The 21,760-nt window shown below is 39.9% G+C and overlaps 1 protein-coding gene across 2 annotated transcripts in view; it reads left to right on the top strand.

The window, feature by feature from the left end:
- Window positions 1-21,760, top strand: part of MKLN1 (muskelin 1) — a 315,619-nt gene that overhangs the window by 2,143 nt on the left and 291,716 nt on the right. The window contains exons 2-3 of one of the 2 annotated variants that reach the window (XM_058530101.1): window positions 18,227-18,376; window positions 20,320-20,445. In XM_058530101.1, the coding sequence (XP_058386084.1) occupies window positions 20,429-20,445 (17 nt within the window). In that variant the 5' untranslated portion in view covers window positions 18,227-18,376; window positions 20,320-20,428. The remainder of the gene's footprint in view (window positions 1-18,226; window positions 18,377-20,319; window positions 20,446-21,760) is intronic. The other variant, XM_058530106.1, reaches the window with a different exon arrangement.

Below are 21,760 nucleotides of genomic sequence, written 5' to 3' on the forward strand. Positions count from 1 at the left end.
AAGACCAGCTGACTGAAATTTAGGAAGTTTGCTCCCACTTCTCCTACAGACTGAATGACCTTGGGCAAGCCATCGCAGGTCTTCTTGTTTCAGTTTTCTCATGGAAGCTTCACAAAAGCACTCGACTAAAGGATCTCTAAGGTTCCTTCCACTTACACAATTCTGTGATTAGATGAACTTGCTACATAAAAATTTCAATTTTAGCTGGATTTTGCAATGTTAAATTTTGTTACTGAAACTTTAACATCTATCCCTAGAGACCTTGGAGGAAATGATAATGGGAAATGATTTGCCGTTGATACATGATTTTTTAGTGTCAGTTGCCAGATAATCAAATAAAATCCCAATGTACTTACTCTCTGCTTGCTTGGTGGTAGTGTGGAAGCAGCAAGATAAGAAGTAGAAAGGATATAAAGGTGTATAGAAAGATCTTTCAGTAATTTCAGATTTAGTTAACCCAAAGTACTTTGATGAGCAAAACAGTGGAATGATGAGGAGGGGCTATACAAGAAATAATCAACTGAATCTTCATGGAGCTAATAATCTATTTGCCTGTATTTTAATTAGTGATAGGCAAAAATATACCTAGGACGGATTTCTGAAATTTTCAAATTCAAGATGTGAAGAAGTAGCATGAAGAAATGTGAGATTTGTGCCAGAGAGAAAAGACCTGACTTTGAAACACAACTCTGCCACTCTTTTTCATTATTGAGTGCCTGCTATATGTCAGGTGCTGTGCTAGCACTGGGAATACAAAGATAAATAAGACAGTCTGCCCCGAAGGACCTTATAGTGTAATGAGGAGACAGACGGGTACACAACTGATGACAGAGGAGTGCACAGTTGATCACACAACACTGAGATGATTTCAGCAGGGGAGGTCGTTGGAGGGGTCCTGAACTACAGAAGATGAATTTGGAGAGGAGTTCTGAAGGATAAGTAGAAGTAATCCAGAGAAGTGGGCAGGTTAAAGAGAAATGTATTCCAGGCAAAGAAAGTACTATGTGTAAAGTCTTGGAGGTAAAAAGACGTGCTTAGAGAGTTGAAGGTAAAGGACAGTACCCAGCAAGTAGTAGATTCTCAGTAAATACATTGAATGAATGGCATGGCAGAAGTTCTGAAGGATACACCTGGAAAGATCAGCAATGTCTTGTATTGTGAAAGGTCTTGTGTGTCTTCCTAGGAAGTTTCAACTTATCCTAAGGCCGGTGGAGAATCACTGATGAATTTTAAAGAGCATAGTGAGGTGATCAAATGTCCATTTTAGAAAGACCATTCCAGTTTGGAGAATTTATTAGTGTGAGTAACACTGTAAGCAGGGAGGCTATTAGGAGGTTGTTTTAGCATTATAGGAAAGAAGTGATGGATGTCTAAACTAAGGCAACAAGAATGGAAATGAAGAGAGGAGAAGGAGGCAAGAAATATTAAGGACATAGAACCCAGTGAATTTTATTATTGATTATATCTGCAAGATTAAGGAATAGGAGGAGATTTATGGCTTAGGTAAATGGGAGGCTGGTGGTACCATTCACCAAGATGAGAACTTCATGAGGAAACATAAGTTGAGGAGGGGAGATAATTAATTTGAAACATGTTGAGTATGAAGTGTTCATGGGATATCAAAGTGAAGCTGTCTACTGTGTGATTGAACAAGAGAGTCTAGAACTCAGGACAGAGATCTATGTTGGAATCATCAGAATAAGTGATAGTTCATGGAAGTAGATGAAATCCCCAAGAGAAAAGGCATAGAGTAAGAAGAGAAGAGGACCCACTCTGGAACCTTATGAAAATGCCAAGATTTAAAATATGAGTAAACAAAGATATAGGGGAAGAACATCCGGAGAGATGGGAGGGCCGGGAACAAGCAGTGTCAGAGAAACCAGGAGAGGAACTGTTAATAGAATTAAACGCTAGAGAAAGGTCAAGAAAAATGAGGACTGAAAGTCCTTGGATTTAGCAACAAGGAGGTCATTGTTGTGTTTGGCAAGAAAGAGTTTATTGGGATAATGGAGATAGTAACCAGATTGCAGTGGATTGAGTTGTGGATGGGGGTAGAGGAGGTAGACAGGGGAAGTTCTTTTGGATAAGAAGGACTAAATGGCAAGTAGGAAAGGAATATAAAGGTATTGGGAAGAGAGTAAAATCAATGTCTGTGAGGTTAAGGCTGCATAGAGAAAGAACAAAATAATACAGTAATACAAAATTCTTGATTCTTTCAGCCTTCTCCTTCAAGTTAAATGGCATCACCATCCACCAATTCTCAAGCCGAAAAGCATGTAGACATTCATTACTCTATACTTTTCCTCAGTTCTCATGTCCAATCAGTGAGGAATTCAGGTCAACTCTACCTCCAAAACATTTCCAAAATGTATCTCTTTCTGTTTCCACTGCTACCACCCTAATACAAATATCATCTTCCGGGCTCCTGTAATAGCTTTCTAATTGGTTTTCCTGCTTCCACTCTCACCCCATTCTCCACAGCACAGCTAAAGTGACATAAGTCATGAAACATAGATCATGGTGCTTCTCTTGTTAGTCTTTCCATGTCTTGGGATTGCACTTGGAATAAAGTCCAGACTCATTTGCTGGCCTACAAAGCCTTCTGCAGCATCCCAGACCACCTCTTCAGTCTCCGCTCCCAACGCTCTCTCCAGACTCCAATCACAGTGCCATTTTTCAATTCCTCAAACACACAGGATTTGCTCTTGTTTTAAAGGACTTACCCCAGATATTTCCTTTTCCTAGAATACTCTTTGGGTTGTTCTGATCTCTGTTTAAATGTAACCTCCTCAAAGAAGTCCTTCCTGACCACCTAGCCTAAGGTATTCTTCTCTGTCCACTTTGCCAACCATCCTATGTATTTTTTTCATAGTAGTAAAACTTTGTTGCTATTTGTTTATATTCGTCTTGGTTCAGAACGGCTCTAAAATGTAAACCCCATGAGGATTCCTGGCACATAGTAGACACTTAAAAATGTTCATTGGATGTTTGTAGAAGGAAAAAGAGAGGAGCAATAGATTATTAGAAATCAGAGGCATCAAAGATCAGAGCCTGGTATGGTTGAGAAATGGCCAGTGATGATGGATTACTAGGCTTTTAAGATTCCAGAAGTGGAAGAGTTACTAGCTGTGTGACTCTGGACCTTCACATTCTCTGAGTTTCACTTTGTGGTTAATAATAATACGTGCCTCTCAGGACTCTTAGGAAAATTAAATGGAACAGTATAGGGATAGGTATAAGGCAGTCTTGTCAAGCTGTTATCAGGAAGTCAGTACTTCTGCAAATCAATTCATAACCTCTACATGTGAGTTCTTCATATGGGCTCCCCTATAATGGAGTTAACATTTGATGATTACTTATTATTAGGAGAAAAAAATTGGCTAAATTTTGACTGTTCAAAAAATACTAGTATACTCGAAAGAACCTGGAAATTAGATTAAGACGAAATCAAAGTACTCCTACAAATCAATAAGAAAAACATCAAAAACTCCAGAAAATTGGGCAAAGGGTATGACAAACAGATTGCTGTCAAGGAAATACAAATGGATCTTAAAAATCTGTAAAAATGCTCACTCTTTCTCATAACAGGAGATATGGAAATTACAACTGCAATGAGATACAGTTTTTACATATCAGGTTGACATAAAAAAATTTAATGCCCATATGAATGACAAAAATTTAATTGCATACTTGGTTGACCAGGCTGGGAAGCAGGTGCACTTTTACGTTGTCAGTAGGAGTACAATTTGGTACAACCTCTGTGGAAGGCAATGTGGTAGTATTTACCAAATTTTTAAATGTACAAAGCCTTTAACCTAGCAATTTTTGTTTTATATATTTATCCAATAGATATACTCAGACATATATTGAAGAATGACACATCTAGGATATTCACCAAGTGCTATTTTATAGTAGTTAAAGACTGAAAACAGCCTACATGTCCATCAACAGAGAAGTAGTTAAATCAATTATGGTACTGTTCTACAAGAGAATGGTAGGCAGCTGTTAAAAATTGTGAACAGTTCTAGGTAGACTGATGTGAAAAGATCTTCACGATACATTACTCAGTAAAAAAAAAAATTAAGATGAAGAACAACATGTGTATTTTGCTAGCATTGTGTTTCTTTTTTTTTTAATGTCATTTTGTGGGTGTGTGAGGAAGATTAGCCCTGGCTAACATCCGTTGCCAATCATCTTCATTTTTTTTTGCTGAGGAAGGTTGGTCCTGGGCTAACATTCATGCCCATCTTCCTCTTCTTTATATGGGACGCCGCCACAGTGTGGCTTCACAAGTGGTGCATTGGTCCGCACCTGGGATCCGAACCTGTGAACCCCAGGCCGCCAAAGCACAGCACACCAACTTAACCACTACACCACTGGGCCAGCTCCCCACAATGTGTTTCTTTTTAAAGACTACTTACATTTATTTTTTTGTCTGAAAAACATTATCTGTGAGAAGATAAAATAGAGCCGAGCAAGAGCCAGAGTGGAGACACCAGTTGGGAAGGTATTTCAGATTCATGTGAGAGATGATGGTTTCCCGGACTAGGGTGGTGGCATGCACAGAGTAAGAGAGATGATCAGAGTCAAGAGTTATTTTAAAGAACTTGATGACGGAATGGAAATGGTGGGTTATGGAGAGGGAAGTAGTGTCATAGTTGACTTGAGAGTCATGATGCATGAACAGAAGTGTGAGTTACCAAGATAGAGAATCCTGGGACAGTAATAAAACTGCAGGGGAAAATTTTATCTAGGTGCAGATGTCTATTGCACACTTGTGATATGGGTCTGAGGCTCAGAAGAGTTGCTGGAATTGGATTTATAAATTTGGGAGAAGATTGCCTAAAGAAGGTAGATAGAATCAAAGAAAAGCAGGCCTGGGACTAAACGCTCATCATTTAGAGATTGGATAGAAAAGAAGGAGCTGGCAATGAAGACCAAGAATCAGAAACCAGAAAAATAAAACCAGGAGATTATGGGGTCATAGAAACCAAGAGGAGAATATGTTAAGGAGGATCAGCTCACATTAAATGCTGTCCAAAGGTCCAGGAAGATCTTTAAAACTTTCTTCTCTCATAAGCCTTAAACTCCTTGAGAGTTGGGATTATTTTATTTATTTGTATCCTCAGGGCTTGCCCTGTGTCTCACACATAATAAATGATCAGTAAACTTTTGTTAAATTGGAGAGAGACAGACATACAGAGACAGACAGACAGACAGAAAGACAATAGAATGTATCTTTGGGTCTCAAAAAATAAACAAATAAGACATATTCCCTTGAACTTGACTGCAACCCAAACTTGATCTTACAGAAAATAAGGAGGTTCTGCTCCCTTTGTTTCTCTCCTGAGCTAACATTGATTGTGCTCTCACAGTCCCACATTGTTGGGATGTTAAGTGCTTCCCAAAAACATTTTGATAACTAATATTCACCTGTGTCTGGTCATTCTGAGTCATTTTTGTCTTGTCATTTAGGTCCTGGGTGATGACAAAAAGAGCAATTTGCTTTTCCTCGTCTATCTGACTCCATCATACCACCTTGAATCAGTTGATGGAGCCTGGAGAATCCATTTTGGTGCCACTACAGTTCTGTAATACACTGTAACCACTCATAAGGATGCCCAGCCCCAGTTTCCCATCAAAGACAAAGAGGACTTGGCAGGAAGAGACTTATCACCTCTTAGAGAAACCACCAGCTTCTCAGTCTGTTATTGTATTTGCAGAAAGGTGCTACTGCTATCAGGAGAGAATGTAGAGAATACCAAAAGAGAAAAGGTTTTGACTTTGTCCGGAGAACATGAAACCTTCTATACAGCAGAAGAGACGTCATGACTTTTTGGTCCAGCGTCCTTGAATTAGAAACTAAAATAATAGATGTAGTTTAAACAATATTTAAAATGTTATGACATTCTGTTCTATTTAGGTAGACCAGGGATTAGCAAACTTTTCTGTAAAGGGCAAGATAAGAAATATTTTAATTTGTGGGCTGTACAGTTCTGTCCCATCTACTCAACTCTGCCATTATATTGTGAAAAGCTGTCACAGACAATAAGGAATTGAATGAGCGTGGCTGTGTTCCAATTAAACCTTATGGATGAATACTGAGATTTGAATTTCATATAATTTTTACGTGTCATGAAATATTATTCTTCTTTTGATCTTTTTCAGCTACCTAAAAATGTGAAAACCATTCTTAGCTAATAGGCCATACAGAAACAGGGAGTGGGCCAGTGTTGGCCTGTGGACAGTAGTTTGGCAATCTCTGATTTAGACAAACATGAAGATCACGTCATGAGAAAGATTTTCAGATTCGGACTTCTGAAGAAAATAATCTGTTTCATATATGCCCTTTTATTTTAACTTCTCAAATTTATTTGAGCATATAAACGCATTTGCCTACATCTGACTTCTTTGGGAATAAAGTATGTCTTCTCAATTCTGTATTCATTTAACACTTTGCCCCTTCTCTTCCTTGTAACGAATGAACATGCAGGAATGTAGTATTTTTATAGAGCAAACTGAAGAATTCTGACTACTGACTTTATAAACACCCAAGCCAAGAGAGGACATAGTAATTCTAATCACATTTTAAAACTACATTAATTCGTTCAGTAAGTACTTAGTAATATACTTCTTACGTAGTGTGGTACTGAGTGTTATGGAGTTAGAGATAAAAGAGGATAGAAGGTAGATAGATACACAGGTAGATGAAAAATCTAGCAGCTGATAGGCGTCAGTGAGAATTGTTTGGATTTATCAGAGTATAAATGTAGTCGTTTAAAGGAACAGATAAGTGGTTAGACAAAACTAAGTTTGAATCCTGAGCTGTTTTGTGTCCCAGCTGTGTGACCTTGGGCTGATTATATAAACCATGTAAGCTTCAGTTTCCTCTTTTTAAAATGGGGATAATAAAAGACTGTACTTTCATGGATCATTTCTATAGTTTGTTAAAATGGGGATAATAATACCTACCTCTCAAGAGAGTTAAATAAGACAGTGTGTGTAAATCAGCTAGCATGGTACCTGTACATGGTAAGTATTAGTAAATGGTAGCTGTTGTATTATGCCAATATGAAGGTCTATAACTTGTTCAAAAGACGCACACAATCAAAGGCAGAGCAGAGTAACCTGGTAAGTCAAGAACTTATATACACAAATGGAAACCCACAAACCTGAGGGTTGATGCCTGGTAGAGAATATTTGGGTGAAAATAAAAGCAGAAGTAACATTGTCACAGGAGCATACAATAAGGCACCTGGCCTGTTGTCTTGTCCTTGCCTCCCCTAGTAACCAGCTGCTGGATTGTCTAAGGAGCTCTACCTATAGGTCTAGCTCTCCAATCTCTCCAATACTTTGATGCCAGTTCTGTCTGGGGAGAAGTGGATCATCAGTATCAGCCCTAGCTTCTGGCTTCCTTACGGTCAGCTCAGCTGTGAGCCTCAGACCCCTGTAGATCCCTCCTATTATGCCTCCCATTCCTATGTTTGTCCGATTCTGGGCTTCTTCCTTGACTCCACATCTTCAGTCTTTGGTCATTCTGCCGTGTATCCCAGTCTCCCAGTAGATTTGGGGTCCTGTCCTGAACCCTGGCCTACTTTACCATGACTCTGTCATCTTGTTTAGCTTATCTCTGACCAGTCCTCTTCCTCAGAGGGCTGTCCTCTGCTGCCCTCACCCTTGCTGTGATCTCCTTAAACTATGATACACATGTACCTTACCCTTCATGCTGGACTGCTTAGTATTAATAGCTTCCTGAACTTCACCTTGGTATGAGACAGCAGGTCTTGCACAGCCCAGCGGCCCTAAACCAAGCCAGCTTCTGTATTGACAGCCCATGTCCTGGGGAGTACTGCCCACCCCAGTCTTGGCTCATGCTCTCTCTCCACTGGCCGTGTGTTGTCAAGTGGTTCTAGCATGCCTTGTGATCCTGTTATGGCAACATCCATAATGCTTTCCCAATACAAATGAAAAAATTATTGCACAGGGGCATGATATATGGGTAATGGAGAACTTCAACATCTACTGACAAGCTCATTCTGCTGAAAAGTGAGCATCAAATAAAGTTGGCATTACTTAAATTTAAACTAATTGCTTATTGAAGAGGTACTATTCTATGTTTAATTCTAACCAGCTAAGAAGAATGTGTTGGTGGAGTGGAAGTGACAGATAACTTAAAATAAGTGACCACGGCATCCCTGAATTTGTAATAGCCAGAGAAGGCAATTCTTCACTTACTAACCTGACACAAGGAAGACTTGAGCAAGTTAAGATAAAATATGGACACGAGGCTCTGTCTGGCCAGAAACTAGGAAAGAAAGCTCAAGAGGAGTAAAATGACTTGTAATGTGAATTCTTATAAAACTAGTGATTTCATTGAAGAAAAGGGAGCAACTAATAAAGATCAATGTGGCTGCTCAAGAAGTGTCTGATAAGCTCATGTTTTTAAAGGACAAGTACAAAAGGTCCGAGTAGGGGTATACAACCAGGTCTCATTCAAAAGAAGGGCTCAGACCTGTGAAGATAATGCCAGAGGGCTAACGTCCAGAGACAACTAGGGCCTGGGAAAAGTATTGAAGACAATTAATGGTTTTCTGTTCATTTTTTGCTTATGTTTATAGCAAGAATAATGATGAAGAAGGAGCAGGGCTGTTGAATGGGGTAGACTGTCTAATGTTAATAGTTAACTGAAAAACAGAATCATTCAACTCTAGCATTTGCTAGATTCTAAGGCACAAGCTTTTTTCCCTTACATTTTTAATATTTCCAAAATCAGAATGTATCTTCAATAGATATGTTTAACATGGTAGTGCTTTTTGGGAGGACTCTAAAAACAGTGATTAAGTGATGGTGCATCATACAATCAATTGGTCTTAGAATGGAGGAAATATGGAATTTTATTCACTTAGCTCTGTCGTTATCAATTGCACTCAGCAGACGAGGGGTCCACTTTGTGTCCTGAAAGTGGCAGAGCTGCCAGTGGCCACCAAAGTAGGAAAGGGTCGGAAAGCAGTTTGGTTTCAGAAGTGTGCGGCCCCATGGAGGGAGCAGGGGAGGGTGGGTGAGTGCCACTGAAGAAAGAAGAATAGCAAATACTAGAGACGAGAGAGGAAAACTGTGGTCAAAACCTCTAAGAAGGGGTAAAAAGAGACCAAAGCCAAGTCACTGTACAGGTATGTCACATAGCGAGGAGGAATGATGTCTTAGTCGGTTCAAGCTGCCATAACAAATACCATAGACTGAGTGACTTAAACAAAAAATGTTTATTTCTCACAGTTTTGGAGGCTAGGAAGTCCACTATCAAGTTGCCAGCAGATTTGGTGTCTGGTGAGAGAACACTTCCCAGTTTGCAAACAACCACCTTCTTGCTGTATCCACCATGGAGAGAGATCATTTCTCTTGTGTCTCTTCTTATAAGGGCACTAATCCCATTCATAAGGGCTCCACCCTCATGACCTATTTACCTCCCAAAGGCCTCACCTCCAAATATCGTCACATTGGGGATTAGGGCTTCAACATGTGAATTTGAGGGGGACACAAACATTCAGTCTATAGCAGATGGAGAGAGGGGATGTGTGTTGAAAAGACCAGGCATGGCCAAGATGCAGCAAGGGATGAAAGAACAGCTGCGAAGATACTCAGAAACAATGTCTAAGATGGGGTCAGATGGATAATGGCTTTCCTGGGGCAGAACATTTTGAACTATGCCTGGTGCATAGTATGTGGGTACTACTGTGTCCTGTCTCTTCTGAATCACTGCTGTGATCTGTTTAAAGCCTGGTGCTCCAGGGTCCAACTTAGCTAGCTCCAGTTGACCCCATGGAAGCGTCCTCTGAAAAGATGTTTAGATCAAGATATAGGTCTGGTGTCACAAACCAGGAAAAGACATTGCAAAATGGTATAAGTAAGACCCTGAGTTAAAAACAAAAAGCAAGGAATGGTTCAAATAAGTAACCAGAGAACAAAGTAGCCAGGAGACAAAGACTTTACCAGAATAAATTCAGGAGAGAGTTGGAGCTGTAGTCTATTTCTACTGGGTCTATGGAACACATATTAAAGAAGAAATTTAGAGAACTTATAGATCAATTGGCTATGGAGGAAATTGTTTCAACCACGTGTGATCACACCTTTAGAAACTGTGATGCACCCGGGTGATGCAGCTTGAATGTAAAGGGTTTAGCACCTAGGGAAGGGACCATGTCCTTTCATGATTTACCTCTAGCTTCTACCCTGTTAATAGTGATAAAACAAGTTAGTTTGCAAATGGCAGAGAATTTGTCACTTTCTGTTAAAAACAATGATCTTTATACTTAAAGATATAGTCCTTACCTTAGCTGTCTTCTCGCATGTGTCCCCCTTTCCCAGCTGCTCCTTCCTTTGATACATCCATGTAGTTCAGGGAAAGCTGACTCCACCTTTATCTCCAGGAGGTAGGGCACGTGGTCCAGGCTATGCCAATCAGTGAATTTCATCCCTTTGTCCCCACTGACTGATTCGGGTATGAGCATGTGACCTAAATCAGTCCAGTCAAAGAGAATGTCAGGACCTTTGCTGGGAATGCTACAACAAAGACACTTTCCTTCTGGAAGTGAATACAGAAACATGTAACCCTGGGAGTTCTTGGCCGTCATCTTGGGACCACAGGGGGAGAGTCTATTGAGAATGGAGCTGTCACCAAAGACGAAAGCAAAGAAATGAAGAGGGAACCATCAGGTCCTATCCACATTGTGTGACAAAACCTGGCCCTGAAGCTTTTGAACTTTTCACTTAGGGGAGCCAATAAATTCTGTTTTTTGTTTTAGCCAATTCGAGTTAGACTTTCTTGAAACCAGAGCTTCCTTTCTGTTTCAAAAGGATGGAACAAACCTAGCTAAGAAGGAATGGAATACATTTCAGATAAATTAAAGAGTTAAATGTGAAAAATAACCCATACAAGAGAAGTGATATGTGTTGAAAACATGAGAGTGGTATAAGCATTTCTTGATCTTAGGGCAGTAAGGGACCTTCACGAGCAAATAGTAAAGGTTTATGTTTCATACAAGAAATACATTTATAGATCTGACTAGGGAAAACTTTTTGATTTATGGTGATAAAACAGTACCACAAACAAAATTAAAGGATAAATGAGAGATTCTAGAACTTTTGCATATACATATATATATATATACACACACACGACAAAGGGTAGTGTTCTTAATATATTAAGAACTCTTAACGAACATAAAAAAGACATCTCAAAAGAAAATGAGTAGAGAACATGAAAAGGCAAGGAAAAAAAAAAAAGGAATTTAACTGGTCAATTAAAATGAAAAAGGTCCAGTCTTACTAGTAATTAAAGAAAAGCAAATTAAAGTAAAACCAGATGTCTTATGCCTAGCAAATTGTCAAGAACTTTAAAGTAATATCTTGCATGGATAAAGATGCAGAGAAATAAGCACCCTCATACAATATGGGGCATATAAATTGGTTTAAGCATTCTAGAAAGCAATTTGGCATTGTGTATAAAAAACTCAACATAAGCAAACCATTTAACATAGTAACTTCATTTTTAAGACTTTATCCTAAGAAAATAACCAGAGACACTCACAAAATTTAATGTAGAAGAATATTTAGTACAGCCTTCTTTATATTGAACACTTGGAGATAACCTAAGTGTCCAAAAAGAAGTATTGCATAAATTGTAATGTATTCCTATGATGAAATCTGTGTATCCAGCAAAAAGCAGATTATGAAAGGTGTCATAACATCAGAAAATGTTGGTCATTTATTTTTAAATATATTTGCTCAGAAGAAAAGAATAGACAGTTACACAGAAAAATATTAATAGTGGTAATATCTTGGTAGTGGAATTACAATTGATTTTCTTTTTTGTGATTTCTATACATTCTAAATCCACCTCAATAAACATGTATTGCTCTTTCAGTCAGGATTAAAGAGAAATTTAAGATAAAATAGGAGCCCAAGAATGATGAGAATAAGTGAATGATGAGAGAGTAAGAGATCTTTAAATGAGATTCAAGCTTTCTGATCCACATAAACTACATCCCAGGATACAAAAAGAACTTCCAGATATGATCATGGACATGCTAGGAGGAACCACTGAAGATGGGAGAAGTACCACATGCCTGGAGATAAGCAAGCATCCCAACTTTCAGAAAGGGGAAAGGTGGGTTCCAGAACCTACAGACAGATAAGTTTAGTTTGCCTAGAAAAAGAAAATTGCCACCTACAGGAGCCAGCACAGGTTCACTTACATCCTTCCAGACAACTCTTGTTTTCCTGGTCCCCCATACGCTTTTCATCAGGACCTCAGAGATAGGTATTATTATTTTCCCCATTACACAGAAGTCAAGCCTGAGGCCAGAGATGCCAAGTGATTTGCCCAACATCCTGTAGCTAGTTTTAAATGAGGTTACTAATCTGGAAGATTAGAGGCATATTTGTTGTTCCTGGCATTGAACAGAGGTTTTCATGGGATCCTGGTGCACAATATAATGGGACATGGGACAGAAGGTTATACAGTATTATTAGTAGATGAAATAATTATACGCAAAAGTGTGGATTAATAGAACATTGTTTGGCTGGAGATTCCTAAGTGGTAATAATAATACTTACCACTTATTATGTGCAAGGTTCTGTCCAAAAGTACTTTCCATCTATCATCTCAGTTAATCTCCCTCAACAGCCAGAGAAACAGGAACTATTGTCATACCCATTTTGCAGATGAGGAAACCAAGGTTCAGGATGGTTAATGAACTTGCTTCTGAATTGACAGCTAGGAAGTAGAGGAGCTGGGATTCAGTCACAGAAAGTCTGGTTTCAGAGCCCATAGGTTTAACTATTATACTAAAGTGTATTCTTTTGGTCCTTGGCTCCTGCTCTGCTCAACTTATTTTTTTTTATTAAAAGGAAGAGTATTAATCTTGAGTTACAACTTAAAAGGCATACTTCTGCTAAGAATACAAAGCTGAGAAAATGAAAGAAAAAGAAGGCAAGAAAACTAATATTTATTGAGTTCTTTAATATATTAGGTATTGTACTGCCCTCAGAACCATTTTGCAATGTAGATATGATTACCCTTATTTTCACTGATAAGCTTGAGACTGAGAGAGATCATGACACAACCAAGGTCACTGGGCTACATAACAAAACCAGAATTCCAATCTAGATCTGTCTTACACATAAGCCCTTGCTTCTTTTTTACGACTAGCTAATAAAAACCAAATGTAAAAATATTTAGCGGGAAAAAATGTAAAATCGTGCAATTGGCTTTAAAAAGTCAAATGTATAAATATAAGATTTGGGAGACCTAGTTTAGCAACATTTCAGGGGCAAAAGATCTCAGGATTTGGGTTGATTGTGAAGTACCCTGAGTCAGCAGTGTGGCTGTCAGAACACTCAATCTCAGGTGGCATTAGCAGAAGAACTGAGTCTGGAAAAGGGAGAGAATGCTCCAACTGGTTTGTGCACTGCTCATCTGCTTATACCAGATGAGGAGAGCTGTGATTAATTCTGAGTGCCACATTTTAAAGGGGACAGACTAGGCTCCGGATGTCCAGAGGAGAGCGGCCAGCTGGTAACAAAATATATACATACATATATGCTTACGTGCATGTATACATACATAAAGATTGGATTATTTCACAAAAGTTAAACGTGTGAGAAAACTCGGGTGGTAGCTGAAAACCATTATCAGTTAGCTGAAGTGCTGCTAAATGGAAGAAATTCTTCTCGTATTGTGTGTAACTCCAGAGGACAGAGAGCTGTGGTTGGAAGAAGGCATATTTTGGCCCATAAATGAAAAACCAAAACATGACCATGTCTTGCATATATTTTTAGGCACTGAAATGCCAAGCCCAATGCTTTAGACATAGCAGGCATTCAACAAATACATGTCAAAGTGAATTAGATTTTCAATTGCTGTTCAAAAAAACAACCAGGTTGTCTTGTGGGGTAGGAAGCTCGTGAGAGATATTTGAGCAGAAGCTGGCTGGCTACCTGCTATACTAAAGACTTCCATCCCATAAAAAAAAAAAAAAAATTCCTACACCTTGCCCAATGCTACCTTCTTGCCAGCCATTTCCTCCTTCCTTCACAGCTGAACTTCAAGAGGAGTCTTGACTCAATCCATTCTAATCTGACTTTTAACTCTCTAGAAAATGTGCTCATCAGATCTAACAACTAAACCTAATCTTATCACTCATCCTACCCCAGGGAGAACTGTTGAGCATTTCCTTTTTGAAAGTCTCGTCTCCCTTTACTTGCAAACCTCATTCTGTCCCGTTCTCATGCTGCCTCTCCAACTGCTCCTTCCCACTCTCCTCCCCTGGCGTCTCCTCCTCTGATAGCTCCCTGCATGCTTTTTTTGGGATGGTCCTGTTCTTGGCTCTCTTCTCACTATTTGCCCTCTTCATGACATCCCATCAATCCTAAGGACTTAGCTACTTCAGCCACTGACTTCTGAACCTATATATTCAGTCCAAACTTCTCTCCTGATCTGCAGACCCATCTTTCATTCAACACTGGATGTCCTACGATCACTGCAAACTTAGCATGCTACTCATCATCCCCTCCACACCTGCTCTCTTTCCCCTGTTTAGCTTAGTTAACGTCATTACACTTCAATCTTGGCCTCTCTCCCCTATGCTCATAGCCCTATCTAATCAATAACTATGTCCTCAGTGCTACTTCTAAATCTCCCTTGGATTTGTCATTGCTTTTCATCCCACTGCTGCTATGATGATTCAGACCATAATCTCTTCCTTAGACTATTACAGTGACCTTCTATTGGCTTTCCTGACTCCAGTCTCCCCTTACTCTAGCTCAGGCTTCATCCAGCCACTGAAATTTTATTTATTTTTTTAATATGAATCTTCATATTTCTCCTCTATTTAAGAACCTGATAATTACTTATTATCTTCAGTATAAAGTCCAAATTCCTTAGCTGCAAATCACGGTTCTTTTCAATATGGCTACCACCTACCTTACCTGTGATTTTTACCCTACACCAGACTTCCCTCTTTTCTCTGAACACAATTTGCCTTTTCCTACCTTTGTGCCTTTTCTCATCCTGTTCTCCTAAGGATCTTCTCCCTTCTGGGAAAAGGAACCCTCTTCAGCTTCTAAGTCGGACGTCAGGCAAGAGATATGCTATCTAATGCAATAAACTGGACAGACCATTGTAGAGGACCAAGTCCAAGGGAGGTCCCAGCACTCAGAAATCAGGAAGGACCCAGCAAAAGAGACTGAGAAGGAACAGACAATGAGGTAGGAGGAAAGCCAATGTGGTGTGATGGAAGCCAAGTGAGGAAAATGTTTCAACAAAAAGGGACTGATCATGGGTGCCAAGAAGCTGCTGAGAGGGCAGTAAGATGAGGATGGACAATTGACCATTGGATTTGACAACAGAGAGATCATTGCAACCTTCATTGTGAGTGTTTTCAGTGGAATGATGGAGGACAAAAGGCAGATTGGATTGACTTTAAGAGGTAGTTAGAAATGAGGAAACTGGTGTTCATTGAGTGGGTGAAGTATTGGATGACGTCTTAGAGAGGATTCCATAATTGATCAGGCACCAAAATAGATGAGTTATTTTGAGCCTCCGAAAAATTTCCAAATAGAAACAAAGACGTGATTTGATGGTGCAAAGGTTTTCTTAAGAGACAAAAGAATTCAGATAGGATTGCTGAGGCAGTAGGGTTAGTCTAGGGAAGGTTCTGTATGAGTTCGGTAGTGGTTGCATTTTATCTACTGCTGACCTGGTTCATAAAGGCTTTCATGTAGGACTTCTCAGAGGCTTCAGGGAAGAGCTGTCCCTGTGGGGTGCTCATAGAAGTCTTTAAGTCTGGCTCTCATTATGTGGGAGGCTACGCAGTACCAAGTCTGAATGGTTGGGAAGGGGTGAACAGGAAAAACCTGACCTATCTAACATAGGCCATTTGAAAATGCTGTATTTGCAAGTGTTTCTGTATAAAAATTTTATGCTGAAATAACAATGGTGATGGGCTAAGTGATCATCTATATTTGATGAGTAGGTAGGCTGTTCTTAGCTGTCACCCCCTGGAATGTAACAGTAATGAAATATGGAGAATACAGACCTTGGGTAGACCAGACCCAAGCTTTGATTTCGTGCTGTTCCCTATGTGACATTCCTCAAATAGACTCTCAAAAGGTGCTTTGGTACAGGTCCCATGTAGAATGTGTTTTCACTTACATGACTGAGGACAGATAACCCAGAGACCACACATTTCCATTTATAGAATTAATTATGGTGACATCCAGGTCCTGGATTGTAAAATAGAACCAGCCATAGAATATTTGAAGAACTTCCTGTCACATCATGTTTCCTGTGGTTCCCCAAAGGCATTGGGTGCTCTTATTAGTCTGTCTGTGCCTTTGCCTGGGCTGCGACCTCTGCCTGGGTACCCAAATCCCCTTCTTCCTGGCATGCTTAGATCTAGGCACGCCTTCTCTAGGTGGCCTTTCTCACTCTCTCAGACAGGGACCAATGCCGTCTTTGTGCTCTCCAAACCATTTTCCCTTATGACTCCATCTCCACACCTACAACACTGAACTACAGTTGTTAACTCTTCTGTCTCCTTCACTGGGTTGTGAGTTTCCTGAAGTCAGTGATTTTGTCTTCTTGTTTTTATGTCTGGCATCCAGAATAGTGTTTATACATTTTGAGCACACAGTCAATGTTTGTTGAATAGATGCATGAGTGCTTGAGAGTGTGAATGAATGGATGAATGAGTGAATGAATACATGAAAAGATCAGAAAAATGTTACCCCCAAAGGGAAGCGAATATAAGCATAAAAGTGTCAATGACTTTACATATATGCAGAATTTGTGCATGTGAGGCTACTTTCCAAATCCAATGGAGATGACAAGATGACTGCAGCATAATGCATGTGAAGAGGAGAGTGATACACACAATCGACTCCCAATACATGCGGCATAGGATGGTGAGAACTGTGCTGATTAAAATCAGAGTTGGGTAGTAGGAATTGACTGGTTTTGATCTAGATTTGTGAGAGAGATTTGATCTGTGGAATACATGAACATTTTGGTGTTTGTAATTTCTTTTAAGGAAAGTATTTTTCATTTTAAAATTTAAGAGCAAGGTACACCTTAATAAACAGGTTTATCTAAAGCATAGCTTCATTGTAAAAAAAAAAGAAAAACAAACCAGCTATTACACCTCTAAAATGGAAGTTACTTTGCACCAGTCATTTCTTTCCCACATACTACCTTGGTTTCCTTCATGCATAATTTGTAAAATGATAATAGCCCTTACTAGTATTTACATTATAAAAGTGTTGTTACTGTAAATTAGATAGTATAAAGTAGGTTCTGATGTCTTCTTTGAAAGACAAGCACTATACACAAATGAGGTGTTATTATTTAGTTTTTCCTTTTCAGTCTCATTAAATGAGAATTAGATGAAAACTCTGCTTTAAGCAATATGCAGTGGGTAAATGATTATTGACTTGAGTGAAAGGAAAAAAAAGTCTTCAGCCGAAAACTCAGTCTGTGCAGCTTAGCTAGTCTGTGCGCCAGGCGAAAATATTGTATTTCTCTGTGATGTTTCTCACTGTTCTTTATCTCCTCTCTGTGCTGTAACCACAAACTGAAGACAGTTAAGCCTCTCATTTCAGTCATAGTGTGCATTTTAGAGAACGTAAATATCCTGGAACGATTACAATTTAGAAATAATGTTTCAACTAATCAAGCCATACAGCTAGTTTTGTTATTGATTTAGGGCCAAACTGAACGTGTCGAGTCTTCACTTCAACTCCGGGTTCTTAGGCTGAGGATAGCTACCACTGCAACCTTTTCCGGTTAGTTCCTGCCAATGCCTCCATGCTTCCTATTAGCACCACCCAGGCCAGGGCTTTCCTATCCTCTTCTTGGAATACAGAGTTATGGTGGCAGTAAAGGGGGTTATGGAAATAAGTTTTGGGAATTGTTGTGAATATCAGAAACTTCACTTCGTATCATGAAGGCATGAGAACTGAAACAGCATAGTGGAAGGATTCGGATCATAGAGCTGGTGGTGATATACCTACCTGTCCAGCACCATTGTGCCTGGCCTCTGTGTGTGCGTAACAGCTTCAGCCCATTTCTAGTTCTTGGTCCCTGCTCTTGGACTGCCCCCTTCCCCTCCCCTCTCATCCTAACCCCTTACAGCGTTCCTCCATTATATCTTGGCTCACCTTCACTCCCTAGGACCAACCTTCAGCATTGCTTGCAGTTGTGGTCATCTGTTTTCCACCTGACCCATTTATTTTGACTTCTGGATTTTGCTCTCAGAGAGGACCCCTGCATGGATAACTGCCTGGCCAGCTGTGGGGCCAGCTGCCTGCTCCAGACTCCAAGGTGACCAAACTCCTCTCCCTCCCACTGACTGGTCCCAAAACATGAGTTATGACAATAGGTGAGCAATAATGACAGTGTGACAATTCTCTCTGACCAGATTTTTACTTATAAAGGTTATTTCACTGCTAGGCTTCTCAGAAAGGTGAGCTGCTCAGGTGTACATTCGTGCACCACAGTGGGCCTTGGGTGCAGGAAGCCCCTTCCCCAGAGGCCTAGTGAAGGGGCGGGTGCAGAAGTGTTAGGAGGAGAGCACAAAAGGCAGTTTTAGCCACATCCAGCATTGGCTGTGGGACCTCTGTCCAACTCACAGGCCATGCCTACCAAGACCATTGCCGTGTAGTCAACTGGACTAATGTAAAGATAACGAGAGAGCCTTCATTGTGGCCTCATTTCCCTGGGACCACTGTCCAACTCACAGGCCATGCCTACCAAGAGCATTGCCGTGTAGTCAACTGGACTAATGTAAAGATAATGAGGGAGCCTTCATTGTGGCCCCATTTCCCTATCTTTGGGAGGAAAATCTAGGGATTCTATCTTCCAATTTTAAGGCAAACTTTTTGAAACAGTTGTCTACATGCATTGGTTCTCTTTATTCCTCAACTCACTGTTACCTGGCTTCTGCCTCCACCGACCCTGTCTTGCTCACCTGCTCCAGGATCTCCTTGGTGCTCATCCCGTGTGAGCTTCTCACAGTCCTTTTCTTACTTGATTTCTTGACAGAGTTTGCCTTTGTTGACCACAACCTACTTGTTGAAACGTACTTTTCCCTTGTGCTCAGTGATACCTCACACTCCTTGTTTCCCCTCCTATCCCTCTAGCTGCACCTTCTCACTCTCCTTTTGAGGGATCCTTTCTCTGCCCATCCTTTAAGCTTTGGTGGTCCTCTGGCGTTCTCTCCTGGGCCCTTTTCTCTTCCCTGACACTCTCTCAGGATATCTCTTTCATCCCTGTGGATTCAATTGTTGTCTGTCATGTTCTGATGACTCCTAAACTGTATCCTCAGACTTCTAGATCAAACTGCCTACTGCTACCCTGCGAATGTTTCCCAGGCATCACACACCAAACACGACCAAGGCTAACTTCGTCCTGTCCTCCCCCAATCTCCTCTGTGTTGTGTTTGTATTTTTGTTGTCCTTGTGAGTGACATCACTGCCCGCCTAGTTGTTCAAGACACAAATCTGAGCAGCAGTCTTGACTTCTCCCCCTTCAAAACGCCAACATTCAAGCAATCACAAATTTCAGTAGAGTCTATCTACTCTGTGACATAGCTTGTAAGGCTCTGAATAATTTGGTCCCACTTCTCTTTCCAGTCTCATCTCTGACCACTCTGCTTCAGCTATGATGAGCTATTTTCATTGCTCAGATACTCAGCATGCCCAGTTACCTCCAAAACTTGCATCTGCTGTGCCCTCCACCTGAAGCAGACTTGCCCCACCTCCTTATTTGACTAACTCTTTCTCACCTTGTAAGTCTCCCTATAGAAGTCACTAACTTCCACTTCTCCCAAAGTCTGGGTTAAGTGACTTGCTAGGGCCCTTGGTACTTTTCTCTTCATAACACGCTGCTTTATCAGAGCTGCCTTTCCTGTTTCTATCCAGCCCTCTACTGTAAGGTCTACTGTAAAGTCCCTGTAAGCAGGGATCATATTTATCCTACTCACCTTTGTATTCCTAGCACCAACAAAGTATTTGGTACAAAATAGATGCTCAATAAATGAATGAATGAATGAATATAAATGTTGAAAGTCTCATTGTGAGAATATAAAATAAATTTCCAATCAGAAGATTCAATTAGAATTTTAGTAAACAAAGATTTATCAAGCCCCTCAAACATCAAAGGGATTTGAAGATTATCTAAAACCATTTATCAACATTAGGATCATGAGCAGAGAGTAGTTAATAGAGGTAGATTTCAAATCTGTCCCTTATGGGCTTCTTTTCCAGAGTTCAATATCCAGACTCTCTGAGCCGTGGTTTGGGGTCATCCAAGCATTCCATCCTCCAGACTTTTCCATAAACTATTGGATTCATAACCCACTCCATACTTGAGAACATGGGGATTGGAATAAGGTAAGTGTTAGCTTTTCTGCTTTTTCCTCTATTATTTAATTTTCAACCATATACCATACTTTTAGAGCAATAATTTTTAAATTCTCCTCTCTGACGTCTTCATCAGGAAGTGTGACTGGGTTCCCTGCTAGTTCAGGTGGTCTCACAATGATTGGATATCCTATGAAGATGAAGAAATGTTGTGAAGTCTCTTGAGGACTTATATCTTTTCAAATTTTCTTTTGTGTTTCATGACTATTTAAACTCTTCATTATTGTTCTATCAATTTTTTCCTAATATGACTCCACCTAGAGAAAAGTGAGTTTTGAGAAATAAGAAAGACTTGTTGCCCTCTCTGGGACTCCTTTTGAGCCAGATGCATACGAAAAATGCAGGGCATGAGCAGTGCAATCAAACTTCAGCAACAACTCTGCTTTAGCCATACTGCCTATGAACAACCCTCCACTCCATCCCTACTGTCAACCTTTCTAGCCCCTTACCTGCTTTAGTTTTTCATTTAAAAATTTAGTATTGTTTATTTATCTTCTTATTTGTTTATTATCTATCTCCTCTACTAGAGTGTAAACTTCATGAGGGCAGGGCTTTTGTTTTGTTCTCCACTATAGGCTCAGCACTTGGAATAGTAACTGGTACTTGATAGGCACTCAATAAATGTTTGTTGATTGAATGAATGATGTCTTCAAAAAAATTTTTTAAGAGGCTGATACATACCCAGGGCTCTGGGGATCTAATGCAAGTCTGGTTTGTAGCCTTGTCCCCTTAATACTTTCATTGATGACTAAGATGATAACATTCACAGCATACTGAAGAAATTAACAGATGACACGCAACTAGAAAGAATAACAAATAAGTTAGATAATACAATCAGGATTCCCCTCCCCCCCGCAATCTTGACAAAATGTAATAATGAATCATATCTAACAATATAAAGTTTAATGGGGACAAATATAAAGTACTCAGAGATCCCAAAATTCAATTGTACCAGTACAGGTTGGGGGCGAGATGGCTTACAATTGCTCACGTAGGAAGATTTAGAGTCTCCTGTTAATTGTGAATAGATGATGAGTCAACACAGTGTGATGTAACATCCAAAAAACATCAATCTTTTGTTGTATTAATAGAAATATAGCATTCAAATGGGGGGGGAAGTAGTTCTCTAGTACTCACTGGCGATCAGGCCACATTTGTTCTGTTTTATGAATTCTGATCTTTAGCCTTTAAAAGAGACAATGATTAAAAAAAGATCATTCAAGAAGAGTAAAAAGGATAATAAAGGACCTGGTAATCAGTGTCATATCAGAAATGACTCGGGGAT

The sequence above is a fragment of the Diceros bicornis genome, chromosome 3 (genome assembly GCF_020826845.1).
Source record: "Diceros bicornis minor isolate mBicDic1 chromosome 3, mDicBic1.mat.cur, whole genome shotgun sequence".
Lineage (NCBI taxonomy): Eukaryota > Metazoa > Chordata > Mammalia > Perissodactyla > Rhinocerotidae > Diceros > Diceros bicornis.